A 17,572-nucleotide genomic window follows, 5' to 3' on the forward strand; every position below is an offset into this window, starting at 1 on the left:
TTAATGCTTTCCAATTTGTGACTCGTGAGCCATATTTTCATCCAATGACTTGAATATTGTAGGTTTGGGCTGTCATTTTTGCCCAACGTGACACTCAATGGTGGTGTTTTGGTCTTTCAAGGACAGTCTATGGCAGTATCATCCTACATGTGAGTCTTTTTTTCACTTTTTCAGCCCTGGTTGTGATTCTAGTGTCTTTAAAATGGGTATTTGTCTAAAAATCATTTTTTTTTGTCCAATCATGCTTCCTTGAGTTCCGACTTACACTAGTAAAGGGAAAGGATACGGCATCAGTTGTTTTTGACAATCGGTAGCAGTTTAGTGATGGGTGAATTTGATAGCTCTTTTGAATGCATTCCTTTCATTTGATAGTGATGGGTGAATTTAATGCACTCCATGTAATAATAAATTCTCTTTCTTCCTTTAAGCAACATCCCAATAGTTGAATGTACTTATCTCCGTCTTGGACAATGTGCCTTACCTTGATTTATCTTAAACTCCAACACCCTACGAAGTAAACGGTTCTTCCAGAGTTAACAATGCTTTGTTCAGGGATTTGGTGAGAAAAATCAGTTTTAGCTCTTTGTTCAATAGTTCCTTCTAATGTGGTAGACATCCCTTGCAACATATGATAATCTTTTGTGTTTTTATTTTAGTACAAGGTTTGTTCACTTTTATGTGCTTTATCATTTGAGAGCATTTGTGTTTTGTCATATGCAAAATAAGACTATATAGTGTTGTATTGTTTTCCAAACAAAACACTTTGCATCTTCATGTTCTGTTGTTTGTTAAGCAATCGTTCTTCAGAAGAAGCATAGTCATGCTTATATACCTTTTTTTAGCACTTAATAAAAGTCATATGATGTTGGAATTTTCTATAACAATGATTAAGACAATTAACTTTGTGTAATCATAGTGTAATGATCACCGTTATGTTCATACTAATGTAATTATTAGTTTTGTGTTCACACTAATGATTATTTAATCTTGTGTTCACATTACTTTTACCTATTTTTTATGACTACTGGACGAATTCTAAAGCCTAGAAATAAAAGTTTCCTCTCTTGTAAAAACTATATTTGAATATTGAAGTCAAAGAGATTTGTAAGAACAAACATCCTTCATTAGAATTTAGTATAAAAATAAGTCATAAACATCGGAATTTCAATCAATTGAACATACTTAATTAGAATAACAATAATTAAAACTTATTTGTGTATGAATACAAAACCATATTTCTTTTTGTAATTGAGTCCACAAGTAGTTGTGAGAACAACCCTGGAGCGATGACAGTAAATGTATGAAGTTTAACAATAGATCTAAAATTAACAAAAAGAAAGAGACAAAGTTTAACAAACGTACAAAGAATGATGCTCTTTCAAAAATGGTAATATAATGATTTCTACAACGTGAAATTTGAGGGCAGAAGAACAAAATCTAAGTGATCAACTCCTAGCATTATTTTACAAATGGTAACTTTTCTCTCTTCACACTAATACAAAGAATTGCGCCCCTTGTGAACATCCAAATAATCTAATAACAAAAGAGGTGAAAAGAAAATGTGAACAGATGTTATGAAACCTACCCTGCTTTTTTGCTAACACAACCAATACAGGATGAATGCTCACAAAATACAAGAAAAAAAGAGGAGGGGCCAGGGTGAGAATGGGTGGATTTACAACATGATGTTGAATTGGAGAACACATTTTGAGCCTTAAAAGCTAAGCTGCATCACAGGGGAACTAGCAATAGTCATGCAGAAATTGGAAGTTTGCATTCTCAAGAAGTTCTGCAGGCGGTTTTACTTTTGGAGTGCTCTTATCTTGAGAAGAAGGAATCTCTTCAACTATGATAGGATGGCTGCAGTTTGGAAACAGTGAAAGGTGAAGAGTGCAGTTTCAATTAAAGTAGATTTTCTTGTAACTGATCCTAGTGTATATGTGCGAGTTTACCTTGTGTTGTCCTCCAACAAGTAGGTTTTACTATCTTCATCTGCATCATCTGTCATCAGAAGCTTCAATCTAGTAGTGACCTACACAGGTACATAGCAGTGATCACAATAGCTACATAGCAATGGCTGAGAAGAAAAAATGTGGATAGATAGATAGGTAGATGCAGCTTACATCTGTTGATACACTTTGTTTTTTGTCATCATCATCATCAGAGTAAAGTGTACATATTCTATAAAGTTGTTGAGCACTCAGGACCTAAATTCAGCACATATACGTAGATGTTAGAGTGACAGAAACATTGCACCTAGTTGTTATGTATATTACAGGTTTGTAAAAGTTTTTAGTTGTTTCAAATACAGTAAGTACTCTTTGCTTTGCAGCATGTAAGTGTCTAAAGTTGTTTCAAATACAGTAAATTTTCCATATTTTAAGGAATCAAGAAATATTAAATCTATATTATATTTGGTGAGTACAATGTGTCTTATTCATGTTGCTGATCTCAGTGAGATAAGGCAAGAAGGTTGTTGGTCTTATAACTATTAAGGGTACTATATTAAGCTGAAGTGCACCTCTTAATCAGTAATACAAAGTGTTGAGAGAAAAACAAGCTTTCTTTGTAAACACAGGAGACATAGAAAGAAAAATCTTTTCCATTTTTTGCTCATATAGAAAAGATTTAGTCAAAGTTAAAGTTGCATATCACGGTTGGATTTGTAATAAGATAATGTTGGATATTGAGTGTTTGCTGTTCATATTTATATCACAAGCACGATCGTGTATTCATATTGAGTGTTATCAATCACTCATATAAGACGAAAACACTTACAGGGCATAGGTCGTTTGTAAGGTCATCATAAGATAGGTCTTCCTTCTTTTCAGCAACCTGGAAAAGTGATTTCATCAAAAAAGTTAAAAGGAGGGAGAGGATTGAGTGTTTGTAGATTTAGGAAAATTCTCATGCATATGTTTGCAGTAATAATATAGAAACAAGGCAATGTCATCTCACTATTTTCTCAATAGGGGAGAAAGTCTAGAGTAACATGTTAATCAATTGGGTTAAATTTATCCAACGTATGAAGTCTGTTTAAAAAGCAAAAGTATTCCAATCACAGAAGAGGTCATTAGGCATACCAAGAATTTAACTGCTTGTGTTGCATGTTTGAGTTCATCCAAAGATGAGCCAATGTACTGCAACAGAGATAGTTATTAGCTACATAAGAATTATAGTTCTAGAACACACTCTGACACTTTTGGAGACACTCTTAAATCACTGTTCGCAGAATGTAAGTGATTTCAGTGTGCAATGGAAAGTTATAAAAGGGTGGACACATTGTACCTCTTCCGTTGCTTCAGTACACCATCCTTCTAGTTCTGCCAAACCTGATTTTATATATTCTCCATGTTTGAATGTGCAGCATTCTCCATGCAAAAGAATGCTGGAGAACATAGCATTTCCAATTAACAAGTCAACCCAGATGCAATGCCTATAATTAGTCCATTACTGTAAAAAGGGTTGAATGAAACAAGACATGTTTACCTATTAAAGAGTTCCACATTGATGTATTGAAAAATTTGATTAAATAGCTTTTGAACTAGAACAGTAGGGACCTGGGACAAAACTTAAAATCAGTTTGCTCTATAACATTAAAAAGGACTTGGAAGTCTAGGGCTGTACAGATACCAATTCACTGTACTGTCAAACCTTCACATACATAGTTTTCTTTCATAATCTTGAGATATTTATTAAGGCATTCCATAATGCTGAGCCAAGAACCAGCTTGTTGACTGTTGTCATTTGATTCTCTATCTGCCTGAAGTCATATTATCATACGTAAGCGGAATAAGCATAGTGAAAGTGGAATTCATATAAATGCTTAAGGTGAAATTCATCTAAATAGATCTATAGTCAACTAAATTAAGTGGAATAAGCATAGTGAAATCGACAGTCTGTAGATTCTTGCTACCTCCACTTAATTCCACCTACTAATCCTATTGGCCTATAATTTGCTGCACACAGGCACCACATGCATAGGAATTATTAGAAAGTGAGTTTTAAGCCTAACTCAATCCCACAAAACTAGCTTGTAAGGTGAGGTTTGCACCTCACTTATATATTATAATTTGGCCTTTTCTTTAGTCGATGTGGGACTTCCACATCGACTAGAGTTAAGGCCAATTCATACTTTATAGGTGGGTGCAAACCTCACCCTACAAGTCGGTTTTATGAGGTTGAGTTAGGCTTAAAATCCACTTCTTAATATGGTATCAGAGCCATGGTTAGAGCCTATCCTAGCGAGTTCTAAGTGGGCATTTCTGTTTCCACCCGTTGTCGGGCCACTATCGGACCACCCATTAATTTCTACTGTCACGCACGAGATGTCTATACCTCGACGTGAAGGGGGTGTGTTGGAAGTCTCACATCGACTAGAGATAAGGCCAATTTATAATATATAAGTGAGGTGCAAACCTCACCTTACAAGCCGGTTTTGTGGGGTTGAGTTAGGCTTAAAGCTCACTTTCTAATAGGAATACCAAGAAATATTCCATAATAAATTACACAGCCTCCATACCTTAATGCAAGAAGAAAGTAGAGGTGTCAAATCTGCCTTGAAATTTTCTCGAACGATTCCATATATTTTTTCCACGTAAGCTGCAAGCTGTTGCTTGAAAAGCAAAGCTGGATACTTGGCATCAACCTGATGCACTACATCAAAAGCACTGCTGGAAAGACTATTAGATGAGCGAAAACCCTGAGAAACAACATCAAATTCCATATAGTGAGTTTAATGGCATTATCTCTATAATCAATAGTCACAATATTTGTTAAGTAAAATACCATTATTTATTGGTGTCTATTTAAAATGAAAAGAACAATGTATATGGATGATACTATAGCACAAGAATAGTCCTTTTTGCCTCTTATTTGAGACAAAAATCAGACCAAGAAATTAATTTATTACTTTTTGTATAAAAGAAAGTTGTTAGCCTAGAACAAGGTGTATAATAGAAATATAATTGAAATTTTACTGATTTTGGGTAGCAATTCTTGCATAGTTTCCTTTTCATTTTCTTTGGCCTTTATTAGTATTGAACTTTAGACACTTACATGCTTCAGAGAAAAGTGTATTCATGTAGCATGCTACAGGCAATAAGGAGAAAACCACATCCTATTGACAACCTTCATTCACAGTTTAATTAATTTCATACTAGCATATAATATATAGCACCTAAACAATCATATCTACAAATGAAATATTGATCTGCAGAATTACCCAATATGGAGCTTATGCTCAAGACATGTTAACTTGGGTAGCAATAAAGAAACTTGATACCTGCGCCATCCTCCCAAAAAATGATGTTGGAGTGGGAGGTTTCCGCGCTGTTGGTACTCTTAAACATCGATGAAGATGGAAAAACAAAGAAGATGTGTTGGATAGCCAATAAGCCATACAATCATTTTTGTCTGGATCCTGCAAAATTGTTAAGTTGAATATCATGTGAGACCACATTGAAATAAACTACACATCACTTTTTTTCTATAAAGTGGCAGTTCTAAATGTTAGAAAGTTCCACATTATCAGCCTCAATTCTTGGAACGTCCGCCTTATATAACTATTGAGCAACTTCACTTGGTGCTAATCAAATTTAAAATGAAATCTGACATGGTATCAAGCTTATTCTGAATTATTGTCCATATTTTTAATCTCTTCAAATTCCTTAATTAAATGTAATGTATTCTATATACAAGAGTGTAATCATCCTTTTTAATAAACTTAATACGACTTAAAAACCCAGCCACTTAGAAATCTTTTAAGTTTTCAAGACTGTCAACAAATTTACTAAACGATGCCTCTGGCAGCAGAGGTCCTCTATCTTTGAAGCTTTGGAGTAACAGAAAAGTTGTAATCATAGTTCTCTGAATTGGATAGCCAACAGTAATACAAGTCAGTCATCAGTATTTTGAATATTATTCGCTTTGAGTAGGTGTTAAGAAGTAACTACAAATCCTTTCTACTATTAAAGGTTCTCATTGTCATGGCTGAATTAATTTTCAAAGACTAAATGTGCTAAACTTTACCTCTGAAAGACAAATGCAAAAATAGATTGAGTAAATAAAAAATTACCTCTATTTCAGAACCAATAATCTGAATAAGACGATCAAATATGCTGGTTTTTTCTGCTTCAAAAGATTTCCAATGTAGCAGACAATTGTAAAGGGTAAATGCTGCAACAGGTTTTCCTTCACAGAATCCGAGATCTTTTGTCACACATTTGAAAAGAACATCTATGCTCTCCTATACACAGAAATCAAATAAAGATAATATGAATAAATGCTACAAAAGTACATAAAAGTATAATTACATACATTATTAAGAAACAATTGTTCTACAATAGCATACTTGATGTCTCTCCATAAGAGATCTTCTTACTTTACTATCCTCTGAACCAAATGTTTTTGCAGGAGCAGAAGTCTGTTGCGCCTATAGAAAATAAACTTTTCTTCAAAATCTTTATAAAAGGACAGGTGGAAAACTTTTCTCTTTTTGAAACAAAGAAAACGCATAAATTACAAGAAAAGTAAAAGGGATTTCAAATATAAGGCCCTCATTACCTGGCCATTTTCCGCAGGCTACAGTAGCAAGAGCAGAAAAAGACATTAATATAATCTCCAGTGAGGGTAAACAAGGATGATAGTCAGTGACTGTGGCGACAAAGAATTATTAATTCACATTACTCATTAACTTGGTTTAATTGAAAATTTTCAAATTGTCCTCAAGGTGTGAATAGACAACAAAGAATACAATTACATAGGAGTTAGGACCAGCATTAAACAAAAATGATTTAATTGAGGATAATTTGAAAATTTTGAATTAAAAGTAAATTGATGGGGAATGTATATAGACAACTAAGAGTACCAACAACATCACTTAATAAGCAATGATCTTGTATTTACCGGAACTGTAGCAGGGGAAAACTTTCCTGACATTCTTCTGGATGATGATGAACTCAACAAGGTTTGCTGCCGCAAAACTTGATTCTCAGTTTCCATATCGGACACTTTTTCTTCAAGCCTAGCACATAAGTAAGCTACAAATCAAACCAAAGAGAGCATCTAATATTCCTTATAATGCATATCTGCAAAAACAAACACCAACATACGAACCTCTGCATATTTGTCTTTATCTCAATCATCTTTGATTCTGTCTCTATGATTTGATTCATGCGCTCCTCACTAATCTTGTTACATTCTTCATATTTCCTCTCTGTTTCATCAATTTTTACCTTAAGCTGTTCGTTTTCTGTCTTAAGTTTACTAATGAACTCATTGTCGGTAGCGTTAACAGGAGACTCCTGTAGAGTTTTCTTTTCCAATGAATTAGTAAGTTCCTCTAGAGCATAAAAAGAACCGTAGAAAAAATTTCAGACATTTATTATTTAATTTATACCTTAACATTTTCCTTTTCTGAGTCAAGTTTATTGATCAACTCTTTTTCAGTAACATCAGGAGACTCCTGTACAGTTTTCTTTTCCAATGAATTTGTCAGTTCCTCTCAAAGCAAAAAAATAACCGTAACACAAATTTCAAACATTTATTATTTAATTCATACCTTAACATTTTCCTTTTCGGAGTCAAATTTATTGATCAACTCATTTTCAGTAACATTAGCAGGAAACTCCTGTACCCTTTTCTTTTCCAATGAATTAATCCGTTCCTGTAAACATAAAAAATAACAATGATGATGCAACGTAAATTTCAAACACTTTTTTCAAAATAAATGAGAGTTCTAAGGCATAACTATGTTGTTTGCCATCCTGACTATAGTGGCACCACAATTTATACCTTAAGATGTTCATTTTCTGAAGTAAGTTTATTGATCAACTCATTGTCAGTAAGATTAATCCGTTCCTGTAAAGCAGAAAAAATAATGATAATGATAAAAATAATAATGGAAATGCATAACTTTCAAACACTTAATATATAATTTATACCTTAAGGTTTTCATTTTCTGAAGTAAGTTTATTGATCAACTCATTGTCAGTAAGGTTAACTGGAAACTCCTGTACAGTTTTCTTTTCCAATGAATTAATCCGTTCCTGTAAAACAGAGAAAATAATGATAATAATAATAACAATAAGGATAGTACATAGATTTCAAACACTTAACATTTAATTTATACCTTAAGATTTTCATTTTCTGAAGTAAGTTTACTGATCAACTCATTGTAAGTAACATTAGCAGGTATCTCCTGCAAAGTTTTCTTTTCCAAAGAATTAACCAGTTCCTGTAAAGAATGCAGAATAATGATAACTTTGAATACTATGACGCACTTGGCAGCATAAATTTATCAAACACCTTTTATACAATGGTTACCTTGAGTTGACCATTTTCTGCTGTAAGCTTACTGATCAATTCATTGTCAACATCATTAACAGATTTCTCCTGTATAGTTGGGTTTTGATCAGCTAATTTCTTGGCAGCTTCTTGTTCCTGAATGAGCGCTGCCTTAGTTTCCTGGAACTGAAGCTCCATCTCTTTCAAAGCATGTTCTAGTTTTTCAGTTTCCTGTGTCTTGGCTTCCTGAATTTCTTGGAACTGAAGTTCCATCTCTTTCAAAGCATTTTGTAGTTTTTCAGTTTCCTGTGTCTTGGATTCATTAATTTCTTGGAACTGAAGCTCCATCTCTTTCAAAGCATTTTGTAGTTTTTCAGTTTCCTGTCCCTTGCCTTCCTTGATTTCTTGGAACTGAAGCTCCATCTCTTTCAAAGCATGTTGTAGTTTTTCAGTTTCCTGTGTCTTGGCTTCCTTAATTTCTTGGAACTGAAGCTCCATCTCTTTCAAAGCCTCTTGTAGTTTTTCAGTTTCCCTTGTATTGGCTTCCTTAATTTCTTGGAATTGAAGCTCCTTCTCTTGCAAAGCTTGCTGTAGTTTTTCATTTTCCCGTGTCTTGGCTTCCTCAATATCACAATGAACCGAAACATTTAGAATGTTGTTGAAATAATACCACTAGAGCTATGCTTTATAGGTAAAAAAATAACCAAATTAGCAATAGTAGGCATGAAGAAACTGTATCATGCTTCTGCATTTTCATTTACTATAAATAATTTACCCTCATCGCCTTTTCTTCTTCTAGACTTGAAGTTAACTCTTTGACTTGCTTTTCCAGATTATTTTTTGCCTCTTCAAGTGCTTTAGCTTCCCTGGCAGCCTGCAGTAAGTTAAAATTTAGATCTTTTTCATATACAAAACCATTGTTGCAATCTTATACACATGTATAATAGATATAGCACGGCATTTTCACATTTAAAGGGATAAAATAACACTTTCCAAACATTAAAATCATTTCAAACAGATTCATAGTTAAATTAGTTGGTGCTAACTGGTTTACTGCATTGAGAGGACTCTGAAAGAGAGAGAATGAGGAATCTAAAAGTTGCAGTGTTGTCAGTGCCTTTATATGTACCCAACAGTACATATGTTGTTAGGTTACATCTGTCAGAGTTACTGTATAATAGAGAACTGGAGTTTAACTAACTCTAGTAACTGACAATCGTCAGCTTACAAAGCCCAATTGAACTTGGTTTCAACCCTTATCTCTAAAAGCATGAGATAATACAAAGAATAGCCACATAACTGACTTCTTTACAAAATTATATAATCTAAGAGCAAAGCAACATATAGTAGTATACAATAGTGATATTATGAAATTTATGGTAATAAAACTGATGAATTTATGAGAGACAATAAAATCAAATTGTTTAAGAATGCCAGTTACTTTTAAAATGAAAAACACTTGAAGTTCGCTAATGTTTGAAGAATCAAGTAAAGTAATCAAGAGGGAAGAGGGAGCACCATTCTAAGCTTTCGAAGTTCTCTCCGTGCTATTGTTCTTCTCCAGGAACACTGTGCAAAAATTGCTGCTTTCTTTAGCTTCAGGTGATAAGTACGAGCCGAATGACATCTTTGCCGAGCCTATGATAAGGAAAAAACAAATTAAATTAATCATATTTTATGTATAACACACCAAATATCGTATAGTAGGAATATATGATCACTGTTGAGACAACCAATTGCTGTAACACTTTCCAGTGCTTAAAGTAAAAGACACATTTGGGTTGAACATCTGCTTAACAGAGAAATTGAATATCAATATATGATGGGGAGTCCAGTAAACAAAGTTCCTTCCATTATGGTGTCAATGGAGGGTAAAAAGTTTGCATCTTAATACCCATGATTGAAAGAAAACAAAGGTAATATTTCAGACAGTAGTCCTCTTAACTAAGAAGAAAACTCTCCTCTGTCCTACCTGAATAATAATTGCAGCTTTTGTCCGTCTCCTAAAGCTAAGATCATTTCTAGCAGCCATCCCTCGCATACCAGTTTGAATACAAATCGCTGAGGCATATTTAGTTTTGTAAGACTTTCTGGAAATATACATGCGGAAATCTTTCTGAAGTTTTATAGAAGCGGCTTCCCTCCTCATGCATTCATACTGACGTCGTGCAAGTTGTCCTGCATTAAATGCAGAGCACAGAAATGTGTAATCAACACATAATTGTCTTTCATTGATTACATGGTAAAACACTTGAAAAAGGCCTAAAGGATTCACATAAATGACACCTTTCGCAACCCTTTGAAGTTCTATGGCCGACAACTGCAATAAGACGTATTGTTTCCGACAGAGAAACGTGCGGACTTTTCTCTGAATAACACTTGCAGACAATCCTAGGACCTCAGCACGACATGCATCTAGTTCTGCCATTTGACCTGCTCTTAGAAACACTTTTGTCTTTCCAATCTGCAATGGGAATAGTTCAGTCAGCAAGAGTAACTTTGTTTGTACTAGCTGGAACAACTCCTGTTTTCTCCATGGTGTTAATTAAACCATTGGAAAAGGAAAAAAGAAAGTCTTCAAAAACATTTAATTCCCATCCATGTAACCAGCAAGAAATTTAAATGTTACAACTGAGATCAACAGAAACTCCGGTTGGATAAATTGGCACCTGATAGTCTTTAAGGTTCGCTCTATCTAGAAGCCTCTTGCAAGCCGTCACCTCATCAGGGCTGTGAATACATGGTTAAGGTTTTGAATGAACCACAATCAGATTCATATAAGATGAATGGAAAAGGAAAAACAGAAAATGGAAAGGGATGAAAATACCATGCTTTCAGAACTGAAGATTCCAGGATGGTAAACCGCTGAACAAATTCATCAAAGGACTTTCTAGTGGGATATCCAGCACAACTTATCCGAATTGCCTCCATTACTCCCTGTGAATGGCATCCACAAAGTCTCAATTCACTTGGCCAGAATAATCATGTCAGACAAGAGAACACAGCCAAAATGGCATTGAACTTACTCCACACCGAAGCTGCTGCAACACATTATTGTTCTCGAATATCCCAGGCTTGAGAAGATTATTTGGCTTTACACAACGAATATAGTGAGGCTCGGTAGCGTTTAGTGTTTCAAGCAAAGATTGCAGTTGTAGCTTCGTAAAACATGCATAAAGAATAATACAGATAAGTACAACGCAGATAATTTGCATTATAGGCTTGGCAAAACAAAACAGACCTTAAACTGAGTGGCTATAGAAGAGAACTTTGTCGATTTTGTAGTTTCCTCGGGTAAAGGAGGGAACAACCCTGAAACAAAGGGGCACTTCGAAGCACTGAGTAGAGCAGCATGCTCTGGAACAACGTAGTCTTTATTTTTATCAAGGAAAAAATCAGTTTGATAAGTGACCTGAAATTGAAAATCATCATATATAAATCCTTTTTCCTATGTTGTTAATGGTAATAACTATGCAAACAGAAATGTATTTCACTTACATCACCAGCATAGTGGTTAATGGTAAAGTCTGTGCGAGACAACTTTGGCTTGCTGAAGCGTTTGTTGTCTTTAAAGGTTTGGTATAGCTTTTCAGCAAATGTTTCATGCGTTGATCTTGGAAACATACTACAAAGAATAAGCAGGACAACCTCACAATCTCAGAGGATATGCATATGCAGATATCATTACTCAATACATATAGATGAATATTAATGAAAAATGTATCAGATTAGTCATTCCATATCTAAAAGAATAACCATAAGACAGGTATTTGAACTATTCAGTCATTAAATACATACCAGGCCTCATCCAGGAGAGCAATAACACCACCAGGTTTCTGAAATTATAGGAATACATCAATTAGAAATGTAGAATCCAAACAAACAAGTACATCTCGTTAAAGTTCAAATACATGTGAAGTTAGATGTACAAGCAATCAATGCACTCTGTTTGTAAATAGCTAGTAAGATGAAAGAAATTTACTTCATTTTATAAGAAAGTCTATGTAATTATAACATTAATACAATAACGACTATTCACTATTCTCAACAAATGTACGTTACTGATTAGTTTTTATTTGGATGGGAAGTTTTAGAAAACAGACATCATGAAAATGTTGTGCAATACATGTATTATCATCACTAATATTGTCTTATGTAAATGGTGAAGCCATCGAAATGTGAATAAAAATGCATGTTATAAAATCATGAGATGCCAAATTGATAAAACTCTCCTACAATTGAAAAATGGATGAAAGTGTAAATTACACCTTCTCTATGAGATCAAGAACATCTTGATTATCAACGAACTCAATATAACTCCAATTAATCTCTTCCTTTGTATATTCCTCTTGCTCCATCTTGAAGACGTGCTGCATAATGAAATGTTAATTGAGCCTTCAGAAATTGTTTACCACAAAAATGAATTCCAACAAGATGGAGAAAACAAAAGAAACTAACCTGGTTGAAATGCTGCTGTAATTTCTCATTTGTTAAATTGATACAAAATTGCTCAAAGCTGGGCGTGACCATTAGATAGAAGAGTTCCAAAAGTTAGTAACAAGGCACATAAAAAGGTCGATCCAAAAAATTAAATGATAATCACTAATTATAGAGTGTAATATCAAAAACACAATAATTCCGGAATGGTGACAGAGACACTGACAATACAGCAATACTTAACATGACTATCAACACATACACTATTTTTGCCATCTTTACAACAACTTTAGTTAAAGCCATGCTACATTAAATCTTGTCCCATTATCACTTCAGTGTTCTTTTGAACCATTTATCTTGTGTCCATCTAGCAAAACAAAATCTATGGCAGCCAAAGAAGAACAGACCCACATTCGTGAATATTGTAACCTAATGCTTTAGAAAGAAATTAATGGCTTTATGAACTTGTGTATCATAATTCACTGACACAGAGCACATAAGTTCCTATAGTTAATAATCCCACTTCATGTGAAACAGATGGGAAAAAAAAGGCAAATGGAAGAGCACCTGTTGGTTTTGAAACTCTCAAATCCATATATATCAAGAACTCCAATCAATTTAGTTGAATCTGGATCTTGCCCAATAGTGTTGTTTATCTTGCACACAATCCTACATCAACAAATGTTTGCACAAATCGAATTACAAAAACTTAAACATATTGAAATTAGATTTTATAAGGACAGGTAAACTTATTGAACATCATAGATATACCAGTCAAAAAGCCTTGAATAAACTATTTTAGCCAATGCATCTCTGCTGAGGGCTGCAGCAGTTGGATCAAGTGATTTTGTTATGGTGTCACCACGAGTCACCATAACACGTTTGCAGAAAGAGTCTTCAAGGGACTTCTCGTCACACCTTCCACAATCAAACAAATAACCATAGATGCAATAGCTTGAAGATTAATCTTCGTAAGAAACAAGTAAATTGGCGACTTCACTTACATCAAAAGCTCGGCTGCTGTTTTTAGGTGGTAAATGGATTTTTCATCCTTGGGCTGAGAGGAATCCAACTCATCTTCCGAACCCTTAATAAACTCAATGTTTCCTAAATGAAGTACTGCAGCTACTATTCGAAATATAGCATCCTGAGAAGAGGGATGAGGAATTTTTCTAATGACAACAATAAAAAGAAAAAAGAAGAAACATACACACACTCTCCAATGGGAATGTTACTGAGGGGTACCTGCTCATCTCCGCTGATCCCAACAACCTCCATAGCTCTCCTAGTTGCAAGGTACTCCTTAGAATCATCCAACCCATCCAACTCAATGCAATTTGATTGATTAAGGTAATGGAATTTTCTTGGATCTCCCAATTTGTACTTACCAGATTCCTAGACATGGGAAAACTCAAATAAAAACAATGAATCTTATAAGCTAACTTAATAAACTTCAAAACACAACTTTTGAAGCTCATATGCATGTAGAGAATGCTCATGAACTTTTTGTTATGAAACCATGAATCCTGTAAGCTACTCGGATCAAGGTAGTGACGAGGGAATTGGATAATTTGAGCTTATAAAATTTAAACCTCTTTGTCATTGTTGTACCAAAACAAGGAAGAATAATAATGTACCTCTTTTGGTGCAGCACACAGCATATAAAAGCAATGATAGTTTCTCTCAGGATCAGAAACTTGACAAACACGGGATCGTTCCAGCAAATATGTTCTGATAGCAGCTCCTGAAATTCTCCCCTTTTGATCAAACTGAATCTCCACAAACTTACCAAAACGACTGAAATTATACTATGTAAGCTTAGGACAGACTTTAAATCAATTTAGGCAAAAGAGGGTGCAGAGGAAATTACAAAGAAGAGGAAAAAAGATCTTACTGGACAACAAACTCAGTACCTAGAATTATTATTCCTAACTGTCTTTGCATTGCCAAATGCTTCTAAAACTGGATTGGACTGCACAAGTGTAAATAACAAGAAAAATAAGTAATACTCCAAAATTAAATTTCTCAAGAATGTATACTAAACTTATCGGACCGTTGACAATCATAATAATACCGTGAGTGAGATTAATATCTGGTCCAGTGAGCTTGGAAAAACCCGTGGTTGGACAAGAAAACCAAAAAGCAGAAACATAATCAAAATGCAGGTCATGATTTAGTTTTTTACCTCGAGAACTTGTTGCTCCACAGACCGTCCTTCAGTTGCTGCTCTCCCTCCCAAAAAAGCAAGATAATGCATAAGCATCTTTGTACTCTCTGTCTTGCCAGCTCCACTTTCTCCACTAACCAAAATAGATTGGCTTTTTTCTTCGTTTATCATCTTTCTGCAGACAGTTATCTTAGTTAGTGAAAGCAGACATGTCTTATTCTTTATTTTATATCGTTGGCAATTGCCATGAACCTTAATACTGGCAAAAGTTGTAGCGATGGATGCAAAAGCTAAAAATAAAAACTCTCAAATGGTATGCGCTCCATGATACACCAAACTTATTTGTTTCTTAATTATCTAGACCTGTTATCGTCTTCAAAGCATAGAAACAGGTTAAAGCCGCCAACCAAAGCATAGAAAACTGAGAGCAGCAACAAGGTACCTATATGCAGAACTTGCAATTGCAAAAGGATGCGGGCTCTGCTCACCAAAAGCCGCAGCTTTATACTTTGCCATGGTACTAGTTTCAGTCAAATGAGGTAACCTTTGAAAAGGGTTCACAGCTATCAATATATTTCCTGTGTAAGTCTGCAAACACCACCACAAAAAGTTAAAAGTTCATTGCAGTGAGTGTCGCAGCAAAAGAAAGCACATCCGAAATATAAATTTGACATCTTACATAGATATCATTTAGGGAATATCGAATATGCAAATTCTGAAGAACTCCTGGTTCATGCAGATATGCCAGTCTTGTCATATCTTCCACACCAGCAGGTGGGAATTCTGGATCTTTGGGATACATGTTAGCGGATTTGCTCACAACCTGCAACGGAGATGCACATGGTGTTGAGTGCTTTCAATAGTTTAATAATCTCTTTGCGTTAGTGAATTGGTTTAACTCTGAAGTATAATGGAAAAATATTGCAAACAAACTTCTTGACAAGATTTTAGATAAACTACAGAATTCCTTGCTAAAGAAGTATCCATGATGTGAACATCAGATGCATAGGGAAGGTTCAAACTCTATCACATACTGTGATATTCCTTTTCACCCATATAATAATGCATCACACACCCACAATGGCCTCAAAAAGTACAAAGCAATGGAGAAAGGAACTAAATATACCGGAAGGAGAAAATTTTGTTTGCACCATTTGTGTGTGTGCTACAGATTTACCATAGATTCAGGAGACTCACCCTCGTGCCCGATTCAAAGAGAATCGTGACCTCGTCCTTTTTAGATTCCTGGATTTCTCCATCTATCCAAGCTAACTCAGGGTCCTCTACCCAAACATGGGACCCCACTACAAGATTCAGTTGACCAGCCTGTGCATTCAAAAGAATAATCAGTGCCTTTATCATCACAGTAAAATCTCATTTCAATTTATATTGGCATCATTTGTTGACGTGCAAACCAGCTGGTGAGACTTTGCTCCCACATTACATGTAAAGGTCAATCACATAAATGAAGCCAACACTTTTTTACATGACAACATAGTAAATGCCACCTAGTTAAGCTCCTATAAACTTCAAAAACATTGTCATCCATAATTAAAGTAAAAAAAAAAACACTTCTGCATGATATTTGTTAAGGCGCATCTGTTTTTAACCACAAACATTTCTGGTTATTTTTCTGAGAATAAAACCGTGCATCCACATCTACTTAAACCATCCCGATATATGATATCATACATCAACTTCAGAGAAACTAGAATCAGACATAATCTAGCCATATTAAGATTTGTCTGGCCCAAAATGTGCTAAAACACTTTAAAGCACTTGTCACCAAAGAATTTCAACCATCTCCATGTTCTTGAACTAAAACAAATGAGGAAAAGCTTCCAATGGTTGCTGACACTAAAACAACGCCAGGTGAATAAAAACTGCTTATTTGAAGTAAAGCAAATGACTGTAAAAACAACGGACTGTCTAACTAAAGGGCACGAAAGGAAAAGTAACACAATGTGAAATTGAAAGTGCAGAAAAATTATTACCATTGCCAACAAAATGGTATGCGCCCAAATGAATCGGAGGATCAGCTACTCAAACCTTGGATTGCATCACCAGAGTCTACCAAGCAATGTGGAGAAATGACTTGAGAATATTGAATATCTAAGGAGCAAGGACTAAATTATCTTGCTGAGCTATCTGTCTGTCTATCTAACTCTAACTAAAAGAAACTTGCTAGTGATATATATATATATATATATATATATAAGTTGGTCTTTTCTTGGTGTGAAGATTGGAAGATTCAAATGGGAGTCACCCCGGGAAAGTGGCGTTGCAGAAGAGGCTTCACAATCACGTGGCTTTTCACAAGAAGATGATCCAACCTATGCTAACCCCTCCTCTGCAACTATCTCCCTCTATTCTCTTCTCTTGTTTCTGTCTCACTTTTTTCCTTCTATGTCTCAAGCCAATTGTCTGGTGCGTGTCTTCCCCAACAACACAAACAAGTTATAGCATGACACATGAAATGTGATCACAAACAACAACTATGTGTGTAGGTATATCTCCAACAACTATGTATCCTAATCTTATGTAACTGGCACACCATGAAATCCAACTTCACATGCTGTCCTTATTCCTCTCACAAAATGCCATATACACTTCCAACTAAAATAGAAAATCTCTGAATCCCTCGTTGTTTCTTCACACCTTGGATTCATTGTTCGCACATGA

General features: G+C 34.9%; 1 protein-coding gene across 1 annotated transcript; it reads right to left on the reverse strand.

The window, feature by feature from the left end:
• Window positions 1-1,391: 1,391 nt before the first annotated feature.
• Window positions 1,392-15,707, reverse strand: LOC108334982 (myosin-6-like). Its single transcript, XM_017570900.2, has 36 exons — window positions 15,570-15,707; window positions 15,333-15,478; window positions 14,909-15,065; window positions 14,637-14,695; window positions 14,361-14,520; window positions 13,969-14,118; window positions 13,728-13,870; window positions 13,495-13,641; window positions 13,291-13,392; window positions 12,745-12,802; window positions 12,555-12,656; window positions 12,085-12,122; window positions 11,785-11,911; window positions 11,528-11,698; window positions 11,313-11,444; window positions 11,114-11,223; window positions 10,956-11,016; window positions 10,573-10,750; window positions 10,259-10,464; window positions 9,805-9,924; window positions 9,062-9,160; window positions 8,326-8,547; window positions 7,117-7,256; window positions 6,907-7,024; window positions 6,353-6,433; window positions 6,077-6,247; window positions 5,285-5,422; window positions 4,523-4,702; window positions 3,665-3,763; window positions 3,490-3,560; window positions 3,289-3,388; window positions 3,084-3,140; window positions 2,779-2,835; window positions 2,124-2,207; window positions 1,953-2,032; window positions 1,392-1,860 (listed from the first exon to the last, which is right to left on the reverse strand). Exons 1-36 carry the CDS (start codon window positions 15,690-15,692, stop codon window positions 1,743-1,745), a joined length of 4,305 nt encoding a protein of 1,434 aa, XP_017426389.1. The 5' UTR covers window positions 15,693-15,707; the 3' UTR covers window positions 1,392-1,742.
• Between the last annotated feature and the right edge of the window lie 1,865 nt (window positions 15,708-17,572).

Source organism: Vigna angularis, chromosome 10 (assembly GCF_016808095.1).
Source record: "Vigna angularis cultivar LongXiaoDou No.4 chromosome 10, ASM1680809v1, whole genome shotgun sequence".
Taxonomy (NCBI): domain Eukaryota; kingdom Viridiplantae; phylum Streptophyta; class Magnoliopsida; order Fabales; family Fabaceae; genus Vigna; species Vigna angularis.

What these genes read in the sequence shown, in the direction of transcription:
- LOC108334982 (XM_017570900.2), bottom strand. Translation starts at nt 15,692, where the DNA reads ATGTATCCCAAAGATCCAGAATTCCCACCTGCTGGTGTGGAAGATATG. An exon ending in CTATAGCCACTCAGTTTAAG is followed by an intron (nt 11,445 to 11,527) that starts GTCTGTTTTGTT and finishes TGTTTTACGAAG; the next exon opens with CTACAACTGCAATCTTTGCT. An exon ending in TTATTGGTTCTGAAATAGAG is followed by an intron (nt 5,423 to 6,076) that starts GTAATTTTTTAT and finishes ACAATTTTGCAG; the next exon opens with GATCCAGACAAAAATGATTG.